The sequence below is a fragment of the Dryobates pubescens genome, chromosome 11 (assembly GCF_014839835.1).
Source record: "Dryobates pubescens isolate bDryPub1 chromosome 11, bDryPub1.pri, whole genome shotgun sequence".
Lineage (NCBI taxonomy): Eukaryota > Metazoa > Chordata > Aves > Piciformes > Picidae > Dryobates > Dryobates pubescens.
In genome coordinates, this window is record NC_071622.1 from 21,926,677 (window position 1) to 21,946,614 (window position 19,938).

The 19,938-nt window shown below is 36.1% G+C and overlaps 1 protein-coding gene across 1 annotated transcript in view; it reads left to right on the forward strand.

The window, feature by feature from the left end:
• The window catches only part of USP33 (ubiquitin specific peptidase 33), a 35,877-nt gene extending 16,790 nt beyond the window's left edge, over positions 1 to 19,087 (forward strand). Inside the window, exons 12-24 of the mRNA XM_054165692.1 lie at positions 1,065 to 1,177; positions 2,405 to 2,576; positions 2,679 to 2,783; positions 3,333 to 3,366; positions 4,172 to 4,217; positions 4,934 to 5,114; positions 6,353 to 6,479; positions 8,456 to 8,625; positions 9,974 to 10,055; positions 12,142 to 12,250; positions 13,752 to 13,854; positions 14,616 to 14,684; positions 17,466 to 19,087. Of these exons, the coding sequence (XP_054021667.1) occupies positions 1,065 to 1,177; positions 2,405 to 2,576; positions 2,679 to 2,783; positions 3,333 to 3,366; positions 4,172 to 4,217; positions 4,934 to 5,114; positions 6,353 to 6,479; positions 8,456 to 8,625; positions 9,974 to 10,055; positions 12,142 to 12,250; positions 13,752 to 13,854; positions 14,616 to 14,684; positions 17,466 to 17,623 (1,469 nt within the window). The 3' untranslated portion in view covers positions 17,624 to 19,087. The remainder of the gene's footprint in view (positions 1 to 1,064; positions 1,178 to 2,404; positions 2,577 to 2,678; positions 2,784 to 3,332; positions 3,367 to 4,171; positions 4,218 to 4,933; positions 5,115 to 6,352; positions 6,480 to 8,455; positions 8,626 to 9,973; positions 10,056 to 12,141; positions 12,251 to 13,751; positions 13,855 to 14,615; positions 14,685 to 17,465) is intronic.
• Positions 19,088 to 19,938: the final 851 nt, after the last annotated feature.

Here is a 19,938-nt window from a genome sequence, read left to right on the forward strand (position 1 = left end):
TGTCTTTCATAGCAGTGGAGTGTTGTTCATGGGAGTCTTGTCATAAACACCCCTTTCTGTGAAATTCAGATTCTTTTGAAAAATGAATAATATTTGTTTCTGCTTTTGGAGGGTAGAATAATGTGTAATTTTGGACACCTTCCTTAATTGAACCAGGGAGAGGGAAAATGTATGAGGAATTAGTACCTTCTGAAGGATAATGCTTTTCAGAGAACAAGCACATTGGTTCTTCAGCAGAAGTTCAGTAAGTCAGCAGTTTAGTCTTTTAAGGACCGATGTGTACCTGTACTGTAAATAAACTTGTAAGTGCTAGTTGCTTCCTGGTTGTTACTACTTCTGTAGTGCATAGGATTGTCACTTTCCAGGAGACGATGCATTTAACAGCATCTAGAATGCTTAAGCTTTAACTACCTTTAGATAAAAGACTGTGCAGCTTCGCTGCCTGTCATATTAATACACTAACTACGGAAGAGTTTTTGTGACCTTGATTTTAGCCTAATGTTCCAGTCATCTAATGGGCCTGAGGCTGCTCTGGTGTGTTTACCTAATTAGCAGCAGATTTGGTCAGAATGCGTATTACTGGCTTGAACTTCTAGGGTTTTTTTTAATAAGCTGCTCTTAGGCTGGACTCTAGAAGTACATTTAGTCTACTTCGACCCAAATGTTAATGGTGGTGTGGTACAAGAAGCTTGCTTATCAGCTCTTCAGCCCAGTGTGGTTAAAACTTCCTGGAAAGGTGTGATCAAGTAAAATAGCAGATAAAAGTGCTTTTTAAATTTAGACTTTGGGGAATTCATGCCAAGATCAATCTTTTAGCAATAGGCTATAGACTTCATGACTGGCAGTTTTACTTAGAGTAAAGGTTTTCTCGTGTTTCCCTTTAACTGCTTGAGGAACCAATATGAATTGCCTGGTACTAGCAGTAATTTGGCTGAAAATTTCTAAGAAATACTTGGTAAATTAAAAACAACGTGTGACCTCTAATATTGTGTGAAGCCGAAGGAAATTGGAATCCACTGTATTTTGATTTTTACTTTCAGCATTTTATTTTTGTTGTTCTATAGTTTCAACTGTACCATCACCAAAAAGGAAGAAGCGCAAGAAGTACAGGAGTGTTATCTCTGATATATTTGATGGGACTATAGTAAGCTCAGTACAGTGCTTGACTTGCGATCGGGTGAGTAAGGAGGGGAAGTTCTAGCTTTTAACTTTGGTTTTTTCCCTTCCCCAGTAGAAATACTTACTGCTTTATGAAAAGTCCTTCTCTGGTGTCTTTATTATGTGGCCCATTGCCTCATTTTGCACTTGTTTCCTCAGTAATAGCAGCTACTACCAGCACTTTGTTTAGACTAGCTTGTGTTCATTGAGCTGATATTTAGTCAAAGGTGGAAAACAACATTTTTGAAAATTGGTTCACAGCAAGGATGGAGAAAGAGGCTTGCTCTGCAACTTCGCTTATATATGATCAGTAAAGTTCTAAATATCCTAATGTGTAACTCCTGCTGTTGTAAGTTCTTGGGTACCTAATGTTACAAATAAAACCGAAAGATGTTAGTTCAGTCATTCTGCTGTAAATCTTGCCAGGTAGATGGAGTCTGAGAAAATTCATGTATTTTAAAAATCAAAGTAAAGACACTTAGAAGTTATATGAAATCATTTAACTGCTTTCCGAAATTGCCATCTACTGCAAGATGTGGTACTACGTAGGAATAGTTGATTATTTTTTTTTCTGTACTATTTCCTTATAGAATTACTTTAGAACAGCAGAAGTGGTCATTGAAAAGAAGTCAGTTCTCTAGATATGTCTAGTGGACCATTCTGGTTTTGAAGCAATGTAAAAAATTAAATATCCAAATCTTTCACTGGCAACAAGTTTCTCAAAATAAGGTTTAAACCTAATCCTGATGCTGTTGCTTGCCCTTACTGCCTCTCTTGTTTTACATATAAGAATATTGAGACCTCAAGGTAATGTAGTGAGCAATTTCAAAAAGTGAATAAGGATTTTTAGTTTGCTTGATGTTTTACTCTGTGTTCTCATTAAATCCAGAGTGGGAGAAAAAAATTGCAGAGCTGCTCTTTTGCAGTAGATCCAGTTATATCAGGTCAAGTTAATGTCAAAGGAAAATACTGTCAAAACAGTGGGCTGAATTAATAACAGAATGAGGGCTTCAGTGATAATATTATGGAATTTCACTTCAAAAGATGTTGGGGTTTGTGTTTTGTTTTCCTTTCTCTTTTTTGGGGAAATTAATTCTTGCATCTCCTTATTTATAATGTATTTGTTATCTAGCAGAAGTTTCAACTATGTAAGGACTTAGTAGTTACTGGTGAACTTTACAGAACTCAATGTAATTTCTGTTTCTCTTCAACCTTAATTCTGTCTTGTTTCATTGTTCTTCTTTAGCTGTCTGTAACCCTGGAGACCTTCCAGGATCTGTCCTTGCCTATTCCAGGTAAGGAAGATCTTGCTAAGCTCCATTCTGCGAGTCACCAGACATCTCTAGTCAAGGCAGGGTCATGTGGAGAAGCATATGCCCCCCAGGGATGGATAGCTTTTTTTATGGAATACTTTAAAAGGTAAATAATATTTACCTTGGTTTCTTAATTTGTTTATTTAGAAATTCCAGTTTCTGCTCTTCTGGCAGAACATTTGTTGGTTTTCTTTCTTTTCTGTCAATGATGTTTCAGGTTTGTTGTCTCATGTGTTCCTAGCTGGTTTTGGGGTCCAGTTGTAACCTTACAAGATTGTCTTGCTGCCTTTTTCGCCAGAGATGAGCTCAAGGGTAAGAGGTTAATTACATGAATACATTTTTTTCTGGGTTTTTCCCCATCCTATCACAGTAAGATGATTAATATCTTCTTAGCTTCATGCAGTTAAACAAAGGCCACATGTTAATACTATAAGAGCAAGTCATTCCTTGCTCTTACATGATCATTCATTCCAAAAAGGTAAGCTTCTCACTCAACTAAAGGTTTGAGGCAAGAAATGCCAGTGAAAATGGCTTTATAAATGCTAAGTAAATCTGAATTTGGTTTAATAAAATTATATCAGCTGCAGGTTCATAAAAATTTCAGATCCCACTATATTAATATTTATTCTCATAACCTTAATTTGCATTCAGTAAATTATTTCCCTTTTGAAATTATGTATCATCATCTTTTCAGATTGTATTGTACTGCTTCATAGTTGCTATGTCTAGACCCTTAGGTCATAAATATTGAATTCAACTGAAAGATAAATTTCTTTACAGCTTTTTTATATCAGCTGTAAGCATTTGAAGGGTAACTTTGGATACAGACAATAATGGTTTTCTTTTCCCCGATATTTGTAGGTGACAATATGTACAGCTGTGGAAGGTGTAAAAAGTAAGTTGGCTTTTACCTTTGTTTGTTTTAATTCATCTCAATTTAAGTGCTTTAATGATTCTGTTATTCAAGAGGCATTTATTTCTATTGGATATGATTCAATACTATTACTCTTTTGATACTACTTTGTTATCTGGCTATGAGAAATTCAGTATTACAAAGATGCAGGCTTTGGGAGGCACTGACTCGCTGTACCATGTTGCAAAACAAGTATGCTTCAATTTCATGTTTCTCACAATGTTAGACCTTTCAAAACTGATTGTGATTGATAGAGAGGGCTAAAAGCTTTTACTTCATTACTAGCATATTTTCATTGGCGTATCTCTTCAGTGTGTTAAATAAATATTCTGTGGCATGAAATACTAAAGAGTCAAGAAACAGAAGTGGTCTGAAGACTGTTCGTAGCCTTTTATGGAAAAGGGGTGTTATTCCTTGCTATATAACTCCTGATCAGCTGTAGGTAGTTTCTTAAAAATAAACTTAGCTGGGGTTTTTTGCTGAATAATCAGCTTCCATGAAGCTTAAAGTTCTTTCCTTTATGCTGAGAGAAACTGTTAGCTAGGTGGAACTTGATCATCTGTACTTGGTGCTTCAGATCTTTTTAGCAGTACAGATTGTCATTTCCCCTGAAACATCATTTTTTATATCATCTTGGCCACTCCGTGTCTAGCCCACACTTAAGAAATATTTTGCATTTATTAATGTAATGTTCAGCTTAGACTTTTGCTGATAGAGCACAATAAAGCAAAACCTTTTTCAGAACTAATTATTAGTGGTTTTGTTGTTTGTTTGTTTTTTATATTAGGTTAAGAAATGGAGTGAAATTCTGCAAAGTGCAAAAATTTCCTGAGGTACTGTTTCAGCATGTAGTTTAAAGCACTTTTTTCTGCATGAATGTGGTAAGACTAACGAGTTGCATGGAGTAGGTTGTGTTCATTGTGTTATACCATGACTGTATCTTCATGTTGGCATTTGTTTTAATAATTTTGAGCAACATTTGGTTGCTCACTCTGTAGGAAAATGAACCCTGTACATGAAAAGTTAGAAGAAGGGGATTTTTCTGTGTTGTTACTGTCAGCCTGCAGAATTAAATCATAAAATTAAATACCACAGCCAGACTGGAAATCCTTTCTATAAATAATGCTTAGAAGTTTATGTTTTAAAAGTAATCCAGTTTTACACTTCAAAACATGAGTTGATGGCTGCAATAATAAGTAGCAATTTAATATCCCTTGTGACGAAGTTGTGCAATAGGTGCACCGAGGAAGAGAAAGGGTAAGTTGTTCTTTGCTGCAGTATTAGTGACTGTTCAGGACTGGGGTTTTTTTATGCCGTCAGTAGGAGAAATCTGATAATTGCAAATTCATTTCTAACTTCTTGAGCCAAATTTGGTGCTTAAACAATTAAAAAAAAAAATCTATGGAACACAAAGCTTGTGATAGTTACCTGAGGCCAGAGAAAAGTAATCCTTGTGGTATGACAAAAGGAAAAGATGGCATGCATAGTGCAGTCATTGAATGTTAGCATATGTTGTTCTCTTGAGTGAACCTGTTTGTCCTTCTTACAGATACTGTGTATTCATCTAAAAAGATTTAGACATGAACTGATGTTTTCCACAAAAATTGGGACCCATGTGTCCTTTCCCTTGGAAGACCTTGATCTTCAGCCTTTCCTTGCAAAGGACAGTCCAGCTCAAATAGTGACTTATGATCTCCTATCTGTCATTTGCCATCATGGAACTGCCAGCAGTAAGTAGGAGGTTGATTGCTTTGTCTTTGCAGTTGATACATCAGCACTTACGTTTAACAGCGATACCCATACACTGAAGGACAAATAGTTGAGCATTGGTAATTACAATGGGAAGGATAATTGCTTGAATCTTAAGATGGCCTGCTGTTAAAGAGTTGACACATCCCTGAAAATGTATGGTATACCTAAATAAAATCATAGATAAAAAAAATCAACAAATCCTACAGTATTAGGTAAAAGAAAAACATATATGTGCTATTGGAAGTAAACAGTATAAATGTACAGCTAACCTGGCATGCCAGCAGATGACCAGTTGATTGTCTGTTCTACACAGCTGCCATTTTTCTAGAGTTGGTGCTTTAGAGTTTACTTTTTCTTGGAAAGAGTTCACAAAGCACCATAAAGATGCCAGTAATCTCTGAAAAAAGCTGTTCTCTTGGATGATTGCTGACAGTTAACCCCAAAACAAGCAATAAGTGCTATTCAGCAATGAGTAGCTGAATAAATGCTGTATTGCTGTATGTCAAGCTTGTTTCTGACTGCCTGCTTTTAGTATTTATAACATTTGGAAAATAGGAGGAAAATATTTGAAGCCAGAAACCTCATAGATTCTTTGTAGAAGTTACCCAGCGCTTCATAGTCCCTGAGCTTGAGGTATCATACCATTGTTTAGATGAAGTTGTTTGCATTTTTTCTAGATGCTTTCTCATCTTCCATTTAATTCTTGCTGAATGATGGTTCTTGTAGTCAGTTTAGTACATACCTGATGATTTGTACAGTTGAATATGTATTTAAAATTAGTAATGATTTTAAATACATTATGAATAGTCTTCAAAACTGTTAAATGTGGTCTTGCTGGCATGTCACCATTACACATCTGTGCTAATTTCTATTAAAAAGCATACTGATATTTGGGAAGAGTTCGTTGGAAAACTGATTAGGGTAAATTGTTCATATAGTCTTACTCTGATTATCATAGTTTAGGAGTTCATTAGACAGCAAGCTGCTTCAAAAGTTCAATAATATGCTGAAAGCGGTTTCCAACTAGCCAATAGAAATTCAGGGAAAAAAGGATGATCCCAAGTTTGAGAGAAGTTTAAATAACCATTTATGTTTCCTAATGATTTAATGTTTCTCCTAATGAAGATTTGCCTTTTTTGAGGACTTTTGCCGTATTGCCAGAATAAAATAAGCAGCTCTGGACACGTTTTAAGAACTCTTGCTTTTAACACTCTAGGTGGACATTATATAGCTTATTGCCGCAACAATTTGAATAATTTATGGTATGAATTTGATGACCAGAGTGTCACAGAAGTATCAGAATCCACAGTGCAAAATGCAGAAGCTTATGTCCTCTTCTACAGGTAAGTGATTAAAAGTATGATCATACTCATTTAAGTCAGGTAATTTTTTTAAGCAGTTGGGTAGCTTTCAGAAATAGCGGTCCCCCAGGGAATACGATGGAGTAATTTCACCAACTAGAGAAGTCAATGTGGAGAGAGACTTACTCCTTCAGTCATGTCCTCAACTCTTGCTCTGTCACTGCTAAAACATGTATGGAACTTACTGACAATTAAATTTGGATAAAGAAAACATAGTAGGATGGCTAGAAAGTGAACTTTAAGCAACTGTTAAAACTAGTCACCAATTACCTCTTTTTCAATTAGCAGAAAGGAATTCTGCACACGGGGAGATTTTGCAGGCAGACTCTTAGAGCTCTAAAGGGAGTTGTGGAAAGTCTTTAGCAGATGGGATGTGGAACAGCAGAGGTTCTGCTGGATTGTAATTTAATTTCAAGGAATTTATAGGCTGGTCTTCTCCTGAATGTTGAAGTCATGTTACTATCATCTTCAGTGTAACAGATTTTTTTTTGTACTTGGAATAATAAAAGCAACTCAACTTACTTTTCAAACTGAATTTCTGGGACTACGATCAAATTGCCACTAAAACTTGATTGTAAAATAGATTGGCAGAGCTGCACAAGAGATGAGATGTATTCTGAAAAGGTTTTGACTTTCATTAGGAGCACTTGTACCTGCCACTGTCTAAGCTAATTTTGCAAGTCACACTTGGTAGGTCTCTTAAAAGGAATGTGGAAATCATGATGCAGTGGCAAGAAAGAACAATGTGCCCGATTGTGGGCAAACAAATAACAAAGCAGTAACATTTGTAATAGTTGATTTTAGAAAATAATGTACACACAGAACACTACCATTCTTTTAATACATTAGAAAGCCCAGTGGAGATCTGCATGTGCTTTTGTATTACAGCTGGAAAGTGAACTTCCCTACTTTGTTTAATTTTCAGACTTGTAAGGGTCTTGTTAAATAACTTTTGATCTGAATTGAAACAAGCAATATATTTTAATTGAATTCACAGCATTTGTTTCTCTGTTGTTTCTCTGTTCTTTAGTCTTTCCTATTCTTTAGTCTTGTTTTGCTGTGCTATAAACAGTCTTGTTGCTGTCAGCATTAGGCTATGAGAAGCTTTCCTATAAGCTATTTAAGTCAGCTTTGACTCCATGAAGGAACTGAGGTGGCCCAGCTTTTGTGTGATGCTGAGTCAAGTTTCAGGTTGAGTTTTGGAAGATGAAATGAATGGTTTAAACCTGCTATTGGAGAAGAGAGATTATATTCAATCTAAAAACAGAAGAGCAGACATACTTTTAGCTAGACAGCAGCAGCAGCCTCAGTGAGAAAAGTAGAGGTATACAGGAAAAGAAGGGGAATTACCCAATCTATTTACTGGTTAACCTTGCTTCTGAAGGTAAGTGTGGAACATCTCTGCCCAAAGAGCATAGCTTGCAAAACTTCAGCTCAAAACAGGCATAGAGCAAATGGACAGAGCCTTCTCTTCTCCTGTGATATTAATCATCTCTGCAGTATAGCCTCTGTTGCAGTCCAGCTATTTTTTTTTTCTCAGGCAGGTAGGTTGAATGGGAACTGTCATACATCTTTGAGTTGTTGAACTAAACAGGCAAAAATTTTCCTGTAGGCGTGGGAGCACCTGTGCCATGGCTTGTTAAAACTAAGGACAAGCAGAAGTATAAAAGAGCAAGTAGTCTTTGCCGCTCTTCTTGCTCCGTACTAACTGCACTGGCTCTTGTGACACATGTTTCCATAATGTAATATTCTAGGTTCCTGCAACATATTTAAACTGTGGCTCTGTCTGTGAATAAAAAGTGCAAGTTTTTTCTAATACTTTATGCAAGTAGAACTTTGAAGTATAGGCATGGCCCAGGTGATTTACTTGAAAGTACAAGTTTTCTTCTCAAAAAATATATTACCTACTTAGGACAAGGATATATATATTTGTTTAATGATTTCTGTTTTGGTAATAGAAAGAGCAGTGAAGAAGCACAGAGAGAGAGACGGAGAATATCAAGTCTACTGAATATGATGGAACCCAGTCTTCTGCAGTTCTACATTTCCAGGCAGTGGTTAAGTAAATTCAAGACTTTTGCAGAGCCTGGACCTATTTCAAATAATGACTTTCTCTGTATGCATGGAGGTGAGACTGTAACTGAGTATCATATTAAAAGAATTTCTCTGACACTTTTTAGCTATACAGGGATTTACACTTTAGTTAAAGGAATTTGACTATAGTATGTACTTCAACAACTTCTTAGGTAAATTAGAACTGTACCTTCTAAGCATATTGTTTCATTTTAGTAGCTGACTAATGGAAATGATACTGTGTGAAGTTTTCCTAATGTATTTGCACATTTGAGATTTTTTTCATTTTTGGTCTACACATTCTTCAGATTCTTAAAGAGGAGCAGTTTGGTTACCTGCTTGCTTCCTAAACATGTATATTTCCACTTGAAAAAATGCTCTTATTTTATCATCATCTGTAATACTTTGGTTAGCCAATCTCAGTCCTTTTCTCAGCAACGTGCATGAAGCTGAAAGGTTTGAAAGTGGCAGAATAAGAAATTGATCTGATGCAGAGTATCCAGTTCATAGCAGTCTGAAAGTTTAGTAGTAATTCTGTATGTTTTATGTAGGAGCATAAAAATGTTTATGCTACATGTTAATTAAAATGAGAGAATTGTGTTAGAACATGTATTGGGCAGTCCACAGATTTGAATACTAGCGTTCCAAGAAATCATAACCCTGTGGTTTTCTTCTACCTATTTTCTAATAAAAAATAACAGCTCTATTAGATCGGCAGTTAGAGGTGTTGCCCCCAGTACTGAAATAAATTTTATGCTTTTGCAGAGTGTATACATGTGAGCCCTTGTAGCTATGATTTCCCTTTTCTAGGGTTACAGCAGATGTCTTTTTGTACAAGTGCTCAAAATATTAGACATTCCCTATTCAAAAGAACTCCTGCATAGCACCTGGCTGGCAGTTTATCATGTCTTTCAACTTAGTGCTTCTGTTTCTGCCTCCCTGAAAACTTCACTACTTTCAAGCATTCATGTTATTTGAAGTAAATCAAAAAGGTCTACAGCAAATATGTGAGTTTTGAACAGTTTGATATTTTGTTTAAGCACATAAACCGATTATCTAATCTCACTAAAACTTTAATTCTATACTGTAAGAAGCATTTTGTAATTGGTACCTAAAAAGGATTCTAGCCCTTTAATCTTTCACGTAGTTTACTTCTGCTTTTTTGCAAACTCTTCAGCTTCAAGAGCCCTATAATTAGAGTCATATCTTTAAATACAGTAAGTGGTTTTACTGTGGTAAAACTTGTTTCCCATGATTTGTCTGAATTCACTGAAAGATTGTTTCTGTGTTGTTAGGTTGTTTTGTGTTTGGTTTTTTTTTCATTTAGAGACCTAACATTGTCTCCTCCTCCCCACCCCCCCATCCCCTAGTAAAATCCACAAGTCTTTTTATTGCTTCTGCAGGTGTTCCTCCACACAAAGCTAACTTCATAGAGGACTTAGTTGTAATGCTACCTCAGAATATATGGGATAATCTGTATAGCAGGTAAGTTTTTTACTGTGACTGGTAGAAATCGAGTGATAGTTTGAGGGCAAAGGCATGCCAATCAGCAGCATCAGACTCTAGGCATAGTTAAGTGAAGGGATTTGCTTGTGCAGAGTAATGTTAAAAGCCTAGATAAAATAGTGTGTTGCTTGGATAATACTTCACTGTTAAACCAACGAACATGTATGGTATGTACAACATGACACAAAGTAGGTCACCAAAAGTACACTTTGCAAGACAAAATTTGAAAGAGCTCTCTGTATCAGCTTCCTGTTCTCTTCTTGGCTGGAGACAGCTTTTCTTTCATGTTCGCTTTGAATCCATAGCCTCAGCTGCCAGCACTGCTTCAAAATAACTTGGATATTAGTGTTTTTAATGTAGGTCAGGTTTAAGTGGTTGCTTATAAAGGGGGCATTCATATGAGACCTATCTCCTTTTGGAAGTAGTAAAAAGCTGCAGAAGAGCTTTGCTGATGACCTTTGAGGACTCTATATTGTACTTGCATTAAACATTTTTTGCTGCTAATTTCCTGCCACCTAAGCACTATATAATAAAGAGTTGGGGTCTTCTTGTTTCAGTTATAATGGTCCCAAGTGAAAAATAGAAACAATACTATCTCCAACTTATTTTCACTTTCCTAGATATGCTGAATTTTCATTCCACCTTACAAAGACATTACTCATTTTCTGTATGCAGAAATATCTGTTAAATCTGAAAGAAAATGTTTTTAAACTTCTCATTAACTTCCCTTGCCTACAAACATTTTTAACAAGATGTGAGTTGTTATTGATAAACATTTATCTGTTTTGTCTGGCTACCTGATGTTTTAATTTGTCTTGCAATTATCTGGGAGTTATGGGAGAGTACAGGGGCTGCAGTGGGTAAGAATTTAGGACAAGAAAGCCAAGTGTGGTGGAAGCTGACTTTTACTGACAGAGTACTAAGGAAAAGGAGATACTCCTCTAGAATGCCAATTGCCAATCCATGTCCCAGACACATTGATTTTGCTGCTCACTTGGTACTACTCATATTCCAAATACTTCTAAGGCGCTTCATAGTAGTATAGTATAATCCATATTTAACCTACAAACACAGAATTTTAAAAGGGAAAGAACAAAGGCAACTCCTTTCATGGCAGACTTGGGTTTAATTTTGTTTACTAAGTAAACAGATGTTTTTCACTTTTGCCTAAGAACTTTCAAGATTTGAAATTTAATTCATGATGCTATGCTTAAGAGCACTCTTTCTTTTTAATGTGAAATAAAATTGGAAGTTTTAGAAGAGAACCAAAACTGGAAGAGAATATAGTTCTGACAAAAATAATTACTCAGCTAGAAAGTAGAACTTGAAATATTCCGTATTTCAACATTCATTTTAACATGATCTTTCTGAGGTAGTAAATGCATCTTCTAAGGCTTACAGTAAATCAAGAATATGTTCTTTTATAAGGCTTGTAGTTTCCATGCTAGCAAATGTTGCATGTTCATAGTGATAGATGTATGTGTGTGTACATATTATGCACACCTGTCCTGTGCTTCTCAGTAACTGTGCCCTCAAAGACTTCTGTTTAAGCAATTTCACACAAGGAAGATACGGAGGGGAGGGTCGTGGAGAGCAACTTTTGAAGAACAAACAATAAGCAAGTGTAGAGGCTGGTGTTGGGGAGGTAGCAAACTGATGAAGATTCTACAATGGAATGGAGGTACATGCTGAAGATAGAAGTGGCTGAAACATTTCCAAAAGCTGATTCTAAGAAGCCTTTAATAAAATCAGACATGGTGTATGGATATAAAAGAACACTTGTTCACTGGCATGTTCTTCCCATAGTAACACCTCTGATAAGTGCATGATATAACAGAGTTTGAGATGGTTTATACTGGCTTTTAACAGTCAGAACTTCAAGATGGCTATGTTTTAGGATGGAGTACAAAATATTACTGGGAAAATAAACTGTGGCATTTGTGGATCAGTGTGACTGGCACGTATCATGCTGTTGTTACATGCTGACACTTGTGATGTCTACAGGGACATGATCTTTTTAAGTGGTGTTTTCCCCAAGGTTAATGAGTTTTTACTTTTACTGCAGATACGGAGGAGGACCAGCTGTTAACCATCTGTATGTTTGTCACACCTGCCAAATTGAGTCTGAAAGAATTGAAAAAAGAAGGAAAAATGAATTGGAAATGTTTATTCGGGTAAAAAAGTAAACACTTATTCATTCTGCTTTTTGACATGGAATGATATTCAATGACTCCACCCAAAGGGTTACCAGAACTGCATAGGTGATTTGTGTAACAAATGGATTTTAATCTGAAGTATCTGTACAGATATTATATAGAATCTTTTCTTTCCTGTTGGCAACAGTAACGCTTTTGTGATATCCTAGATAACCATTTATATGGAAATGTACCTAGATAAAATAGTGACTGTTATTTCTTAAATTGTGTTTTTATAGTAGAGCAGCCACATAAGCAGTTGTTCTTTATATACTGACAGTGATCTGTTCTGTGCAATCTGCTAAGGCTTAAACGCAACAATACTGTGCCAACAAAATATTAATCGTAACCTTTATCTCTAGTTCAAATTTTGAAAATATAGAGACATAAATATAAATAATTGTGAAGTACATATTTTAGGATTGGAATTAATCTGTAAAATTATTATCAAGTAGCTGTTATATTTTCCATTAGTTAGAGATTATGTACATGACTCTGAATAGTAAAATAACTAGTAGTAACAATTTAGTTACTGAAAGTTTTCTGAAGTTCTCAGTGAAAATAAGTACAGAGATATTGGAGTCACATTTATATCTTAATTTATGAGAGGGAGAAAAATAGAATTGTAGCTCTTCTGCCAGTTCTGTCTGTGCTTTAATCACATTTCAGAGATTGTGTCGGGGTTTTTAATGTTTTAACTTCTATTTGAACTTCTTAGTAATTGATTTTTCTTTAGTGTGGGCTACCTCTAGATAGGAATTAACAATATTGAGTCAACCTCAATTGCTTTAATGATCAGTATTTCTTTTCACTATAAACAGTGACTATATATGCACTGTTGAGCAAGTACTATAACTGGTTAGCAAACAGAAAATTCTGTTAGCCTCTATGAAGATTGCCTTAGGGATGGCTGCAAAACCCTTTCTTAGTAACATCTGGAAAGATCTTTAGGCTCTGATAAAGTATATAAGGTTAAACTTCCTAGGGTGTGTGTGTTTTTGTTTGTTTGGTTTTCTCTACAGTGGTAGAAACAAATTCAATTAAATGTAACTGACTCTTTACTTAGCTGTTTTTTGTAATTTATACAAGTCAGTTACATTGCTTTGCAACAGAAACTTGGAAATCCAGGATGGGTTTGGTTGTTCTTTTGTTGTGTGTGTTTTGGTTTGGTATTGGTTTTTTTTGTTTTATTTTAATGTTTTCTTCAACTGAAGTGGAAGAGAAGTCATGAGAAGTCCCACTGCATTAGTTCATTGTGCCTTGCTTGGAAATGTGGTGCCATCTGTTCAAAGTAGATGGGGAAAACCAAACATACATGAAGATACAGTTTATCACACAAAGAATCTTTCATAAAATTATGGAGCAAATCTTTCAAAACAAAGTTTTCTTTTATTTTACAAAAATTAGTTTTCTTCTTTCCTTCTTTTAGAAAAGAAGTAGGGGGAAAGATCAGAAAAACATGGCTTCTTTTTCTTTTCAGCTTAATAGAGCATTCCAAGAAGAAGAATCTCCATCAACATTTTACTGCATCAGTATGCAATGGTTCAGAGAATGGGAAGGATTTGTAAAGGGTAAAGACAGTGGTAAGTTTTGCTCCATGTAAAAATATGAGTAATCTTTCATTTTATTTTATTGTCAGGTAGTGACAGTGTTTAAGTAAATTGTCTTTTCTTTAGTAAAAGGTTGTAGTCAGAACAGGTAGAGAAGGCAACAAAAGTTCTTCAACATCTAAGATACAGTTTTTGTGTTGTATATTCAGGAAGCGAATTACAGAATACGGTCAAATAGGTGATGGAATAGTTGTGGAAATAATGTTGCTTGTTTTCAGGGGGCTTGCTGTTAGCAGCAGCAGGAGAATTTGATCTAATCACAAGAGAAAGATGAATTTTGCTGTGCAAACTGATAGATAACGATAGAGCTTTTGGAGGACAGGTGATGTCACTGTCACAACCTAAACTTGTAGACTGAGCATACCACTATATTGTAACAGCGATAGTAATATTACTTTAGACTACTGAAGATGCTTCTAAAGTTTTTAAATGGAAATACTGATAAATTGTTCTACAGACTTGTCTGAGTTTGCTCTCGGGCAGCTTTGTTAGGAGTAATAGTTAGGACTAATTTTTGGTTTATATTTGAAGACTTACTGTACTCATGAATGCTTTGAAAAACTTGATCTTAATTAAAATACTGATTAGTTTTTAACAACTTAGAACATACTACTAAGCAGTACAAGAACAAGCAGTAAACAAGCGAGCTATTATTTCTCCTTCCACTGAAAGTAGAGCTGCCAACTTGCTGGTCGTTTTGTCCCTCTGTTTTAATCATCTTTCCATCCCACTAGATCCTCCTGGTCCTATTGATAATGCTAAGATTGCCATAACAAAATGTGGAAATGCTGTGCTGAAACAAGGTAGGTGTCCACTGTTGCTTTGGTCTCGTGATATCTTTCCACAAGTTTGGAAAATGTAGTGTGAATTCTTTTTTTAACTGTTACTGTAAAATTGCAATCCCTAGTGACTCTGTGTATCCATTTTGGGGGAACCAGTTTAGTCTTAAAGAATTATCATCTGTAATAGACTAATCCAGGCACAGGTGAGAGAATAGAAAGAGGTGGAAAATAATATGGTGAAAACGTGCTTTGGCTTTTTATCACTTGGTTTGATTTGGGGTTTTGTAATAGCAATTGGGAGATGCTTGGCTTTTAGACTGTCATATGTATGTATGTACTTACATGAATCTGGCAACCCAGTTCGAATTGGGAGCTGCTTCTGACAGAGAAATAAACAAGATTAAATACTGTTGCTTTGTATTCTGCAAGTGACTTGCAACTGTACCTTGCAAAAGCTAGAATGCAAAGGTACAGACTTCCTTATTCTTCAGAGTCAGATGCTTTATACTGTTACTTGAAATCTGTAGTTACAAGGAAAAAAATCTTAATATGATCTGCTTTATGAAAACTTTAGATTTCCTACAAATACTTAAATTAATTGTAGCTCAGCTTAAAAAGAAAAAATAAATTGCAGCATGAAGAGTAACATTTAAAGTGTATCTTTTTCTCAGTTTAACTTAATGCCTCAGCGTATAGCAGACCTGACAGTGGCAGTTCACTGGACCCACTAAGACGTGAATAAGTCCCAAGAACTGTGGAATGTCAGGAGTCTGTTTACAGAAGAATGATTCTTGCACTCATGAATTTTGTGGTACCTTTTAGTGATTTAGGTGCTAACACAGAATTCAAAGAAAAGGTATAAAGTATCTGATGTAGAGAAAAAAAGAATTGTTTTAGAATCAATAATTTGTAGCAGATTAGTTAGGTTTTAACTTGTCTTCAGCTGCATTGATTCAAATAAGAACTTGGGAAAATTTGTCTTTTAAATCACGAAAGAAGAGATAGGAGCACCACTAAATAGTGTACACTACTGTGTATTTCACTCATCCAGTGATCCTGATCTCAGTACTGTAGTTCATTCTGCCTGTCCAAATAAACTTGACCATTAGAAAAGCTGGATTCTGATTAAGGGGATGAAGGTCTGCTCTTGTGCCTATAGAGATGTAGGTTGTCTTGAGAACCTGAATCTAAATGAATAAAACTGTGGTCTACTAGCCACACCCCTTCTAATTCCTGAGAGGTTCTTCTCCCCCTCTACCCTGCCCTTGTGAGGCTGCATCTGGAATATTGTGTCCAGTTCTGGGCCACTCAGTTCAAGAACAAGGAACTGCTTGAAAGAGTCCAGCAAAAAGCCACAAAGATGATTAAGGAAGTGGAACATCTTCCTTATGAGGAAAGGCTGAGGGAGCTGGGTCTCTTTAGCTTAGAGAAGGGGAGACTGAGGGCTGACCTCATTAATGTTTATAAATATGTGAAGGGTGAGTGTCAGGATAGAGCTAGGCTCTTCTCAGTGATGTCCAGTGACAGGACAAGGGGCAGTGGGTGCAAGCCGCAGCATAGGAGGTTTCCTGTGAATGTAAGGGAAAAACTTTTTCACTGTGAGGGTGACAAAATGCTGAACAGGCTGCCCAGAGAGGTTGTGGAGTCTCCTTCTCTGGAGACATTCAAAAGCCACCTGGATGCGTTCCTGTGACCTACTTTAGGCTCTGGCAGGGGGATTGGACTAGGTGATCTTTCAAGGTCCCTTCCAACCCCTAATGTTCTGTGATAACATCAATAGTACTGACAAAGGATCTGCGTCATGACTTAGAGATGAAGCTTTGCATGAGGGAGTTACCATAGGTAAAGAAATATGCCTTTTCTTTTGGAAACTTTATGCATGAAGTACAGTAGTAGGTCAAATGGACAGGTGGTGAGGAGAGGAAAAACATGAGGTAAGTGGAGAAGTCCTCATGTTAGAGTGCAGATTTAATTTTTTTCCTTTGAAGTAGGAGAGTGCTAAAATTAGACTGAACAAGACAGATTAATAGTATCTAATAATGATAGAGGGGGAAACTTGCAATTTGCTGCAGGGCAAATTTTTAATGAGTTGCTTAAAGAAGAGAAGATGGTGTGCAGAAATCACTTCAACTCTATGGGACAGGATCCTTGTGTTAAAACCTAAAGGGATGATGTGTTCATATTTGCTTGCCTTTTGCCACTGTAGAAGGTTACAGAAAATCAGAGAAAATTGTTGTATGCTGACTTGAGAGAGGAGGGGAACCTCTAGCCAGACAAATGGAATCATAAGCTAAGAATTGAATCAGTGAATGAAAAGAAATCAGGCTGACTCACTAGTGCTACACACAAGAAGCATTAGCGAGGCTCTCAATGTCCTAATAGTGGTTCCTCTCTGGGGTTCCAAGACTTTCAGTTTGATTCTCACACTTCTATTCTTTACTATCAATTTTTTTAAACAAGAATCTTGTGTCTTTGAACTTTATAGTGTGATTGATGGGACTGCATGTTCTTATATTATTATGAATTAGTATTTCTTGTGTACAAAGAGCTACCAGTTGTCAGCTTGATTGCTAAGTGTCAGATAAGATAGATAAAAAATTGCCACAATATGTCATCAGGTTTGGTGGTTGGTGCAAGATAAAGCAGAAATTAACCTTAAGGTTTTAAATTTGAATCTGGGTGTTTGTGTGGTTTTGTGTGGGTTGGCTGGTTTTTTTTTTTCCTCTCTGTATTTGCTATGGCCTTCAAAGAAATCATGAACAAATTATTCTAAATAGTAATTAAAATTTTCAATATTTTCAGGTGCAGATTCTGGACAAATATCTGAAGAAACATGGAATTTTCTTCAGTCAATCTATGGTGGAGGTCCAGAGATTATACTCAGACCACCTGTTCCTCCAGTAGAACCTGATATCTTGCAAACAGAGGAGAAGATTGAATTAGAAACTCATGTTCTGTAGCTACTGAGAAAAAGATGAACTTGTAGGAAAGCTGGATTCCTTACAAAATGCCCAAAATACATTCCTAAAGGTTTTATTCTCTTGTATCTGTTGGGGGCACAACTCACTGGGCATTAAATACAGAGTAATAAGTTGAACTATGTATTACAGTTTGTTTAAATAGCGGCTGTTTTCCCTGTTACAGGAGGCATGTGGTTTGTACATTTTGGAGTCTGTAGTCAATGGGGGAAAAAAAAAAGTGATTTCTGAATTTCTTGATATAAGTCAAAATACTGTTATATCCTTAGACTGGAAAAATGGAGACAGATTTTAGAGGTGTTCAATAACCCTTCTGATTCCTGATTGGGATTCTGATACCTACAAACTTTTGCCTGTCTTAATTGTACAGTCTTGACATGCCTAGGTATATGGGGAGTATATTTAAAGTGAATTGCAATCAATGATAAAGAAAAGGATTTTAATTTCCTAAATACTCAGGAAAAACTCACTTATTTTGCACTGTAAGTATACTTATTGTATTTGAATTGATCAAACATTAGTGTAGCTTGAATATTGTTTTAGTCAGCAAATGTCATAACTTATTACCTACTAAATTTTACATCTTACTATAGTGTACTGTAACTCTACGAGCCTGACTAGTGTCTAATAGTATATATGACAAAAGATTTAGTTGTCTTTAGAGTAATGTTTGAGAGCATGAAGTGTGAAATGTAAAATGGTTGTGGACATGAGTGATATAAATTTCAGAAATTCAATTGTCTGGATTCTTGAACTACATAAGCAGTTCCATTTGAAGGATTTTATTGTCTTGTTAAAAACTTGCATTGGCATGATGACCTATGTCAAAAGCTGGATATAATGTGCATATTGCAAAACTTTACTGAATTATTCACATTGGAATGCAGAATGGCACTTGGTCTTGGTTTTGCTTGATATTGTCGTCAAATAAGCAGCGTTATTCAAGGCTGGATCAATAAAATAAAATTGAAGTGTGGAGGAGGGAGGGGGGAAGGCTTTCTTAAATGTTCTTAATTTATTACATTAACACAAAAACTTTTGACAACTTTGTTTGGGCAATGATGCTGACAGCAGTAGCTGCAAATAAGAGAAATGCTGACATAATATTCTTCTGGATAATTTCCTATGTGGCATAATATCAGACTGGCTTTTTAAGGACTTAAAGCCACTCTGATTGAAAAGCCACCTATGGGTCCTAGAGAAAGTGTCCCCTTCTAAGTACTTGCTAATATGCCATGTCAGACACATCAGTTCGGTCTGCATGTAAATCCCTGTACTTTCCGCAGCCTACATAAAGAGCCCAGAGCCAAAACCACAGCAGTGTAAATAAGAGGGGGAAATGGACAGCAGTGTGAAGTCTATGTGGCTGGTACACAGGGAAAATATTTTTCAGTTTTAAACTGTATCACAGGTAACTTGTGGCCACTCTGTTAGGTTTTGCACTTTTGTAAGTGTTTTTTTTTTTTCCTTTAAGTTCTGGAGGAGATCATGAGACATTGACAGTTGAGAAGCCTTGCATGTACATGGGTGTAAATGTAATGAAACATTGAGCAGAAGCTTTGAATTTGGACAATTTTATGTGAGTAAGTAGGGGTAACTTGATACCAACATCAAAGTCACTTTAAACAAGGTAAACGCATTAGTTACTACTGCAGAGTTGATTATGAACAGTCAGGAGTACCCTAATGACTTCAGCTTTTGGAAGACTGTTCTAGCTTCCCATCTCCATTTTCTTTTTTCTGTCCCTTTTTTCATGTTTACATAACTAAACCAAACCTTACTTTACACTACCTTAAGTGCCCTGCTCTTTCTTTCCCCCGCCCCCATCTTAATTTAACCTATCTTTAAGATTCTCTAACATACTAATGCTAAATAACAGTTAGTAGGTTTGCATACTTTAGGGAGACTATTGCCTACATGATGTTCTTATTTGGAAAGACAGAAGTACTCTTGTTAGTTAAAGCACTTCATGGCAATAAAGCTTACCAATTTATTCAAGGTTTTCATTAATAATCTGAATGGTGGAACAGACTGCCCCTGTATAACTTGCAAGAGAAAAATGAGTGTTAGGGACAAAGATGGTCAGGGAAACAAAGCAGTTCTGTGATGAGTATTCTGGGTATTACGGCAGATGAAACTAAGAGTTAAAATCCAGTGATATCAAAACAAAACCTGTTCTGGGTAGTAGCAACAAAAACATCATATGTGAGGCACAGGAGGTAATTATTCTGCTCTACTTGGTGCTGTGCTGCTTGTGAGATATCATCTGGACCATCTCAAGTTTTGTATGATATATG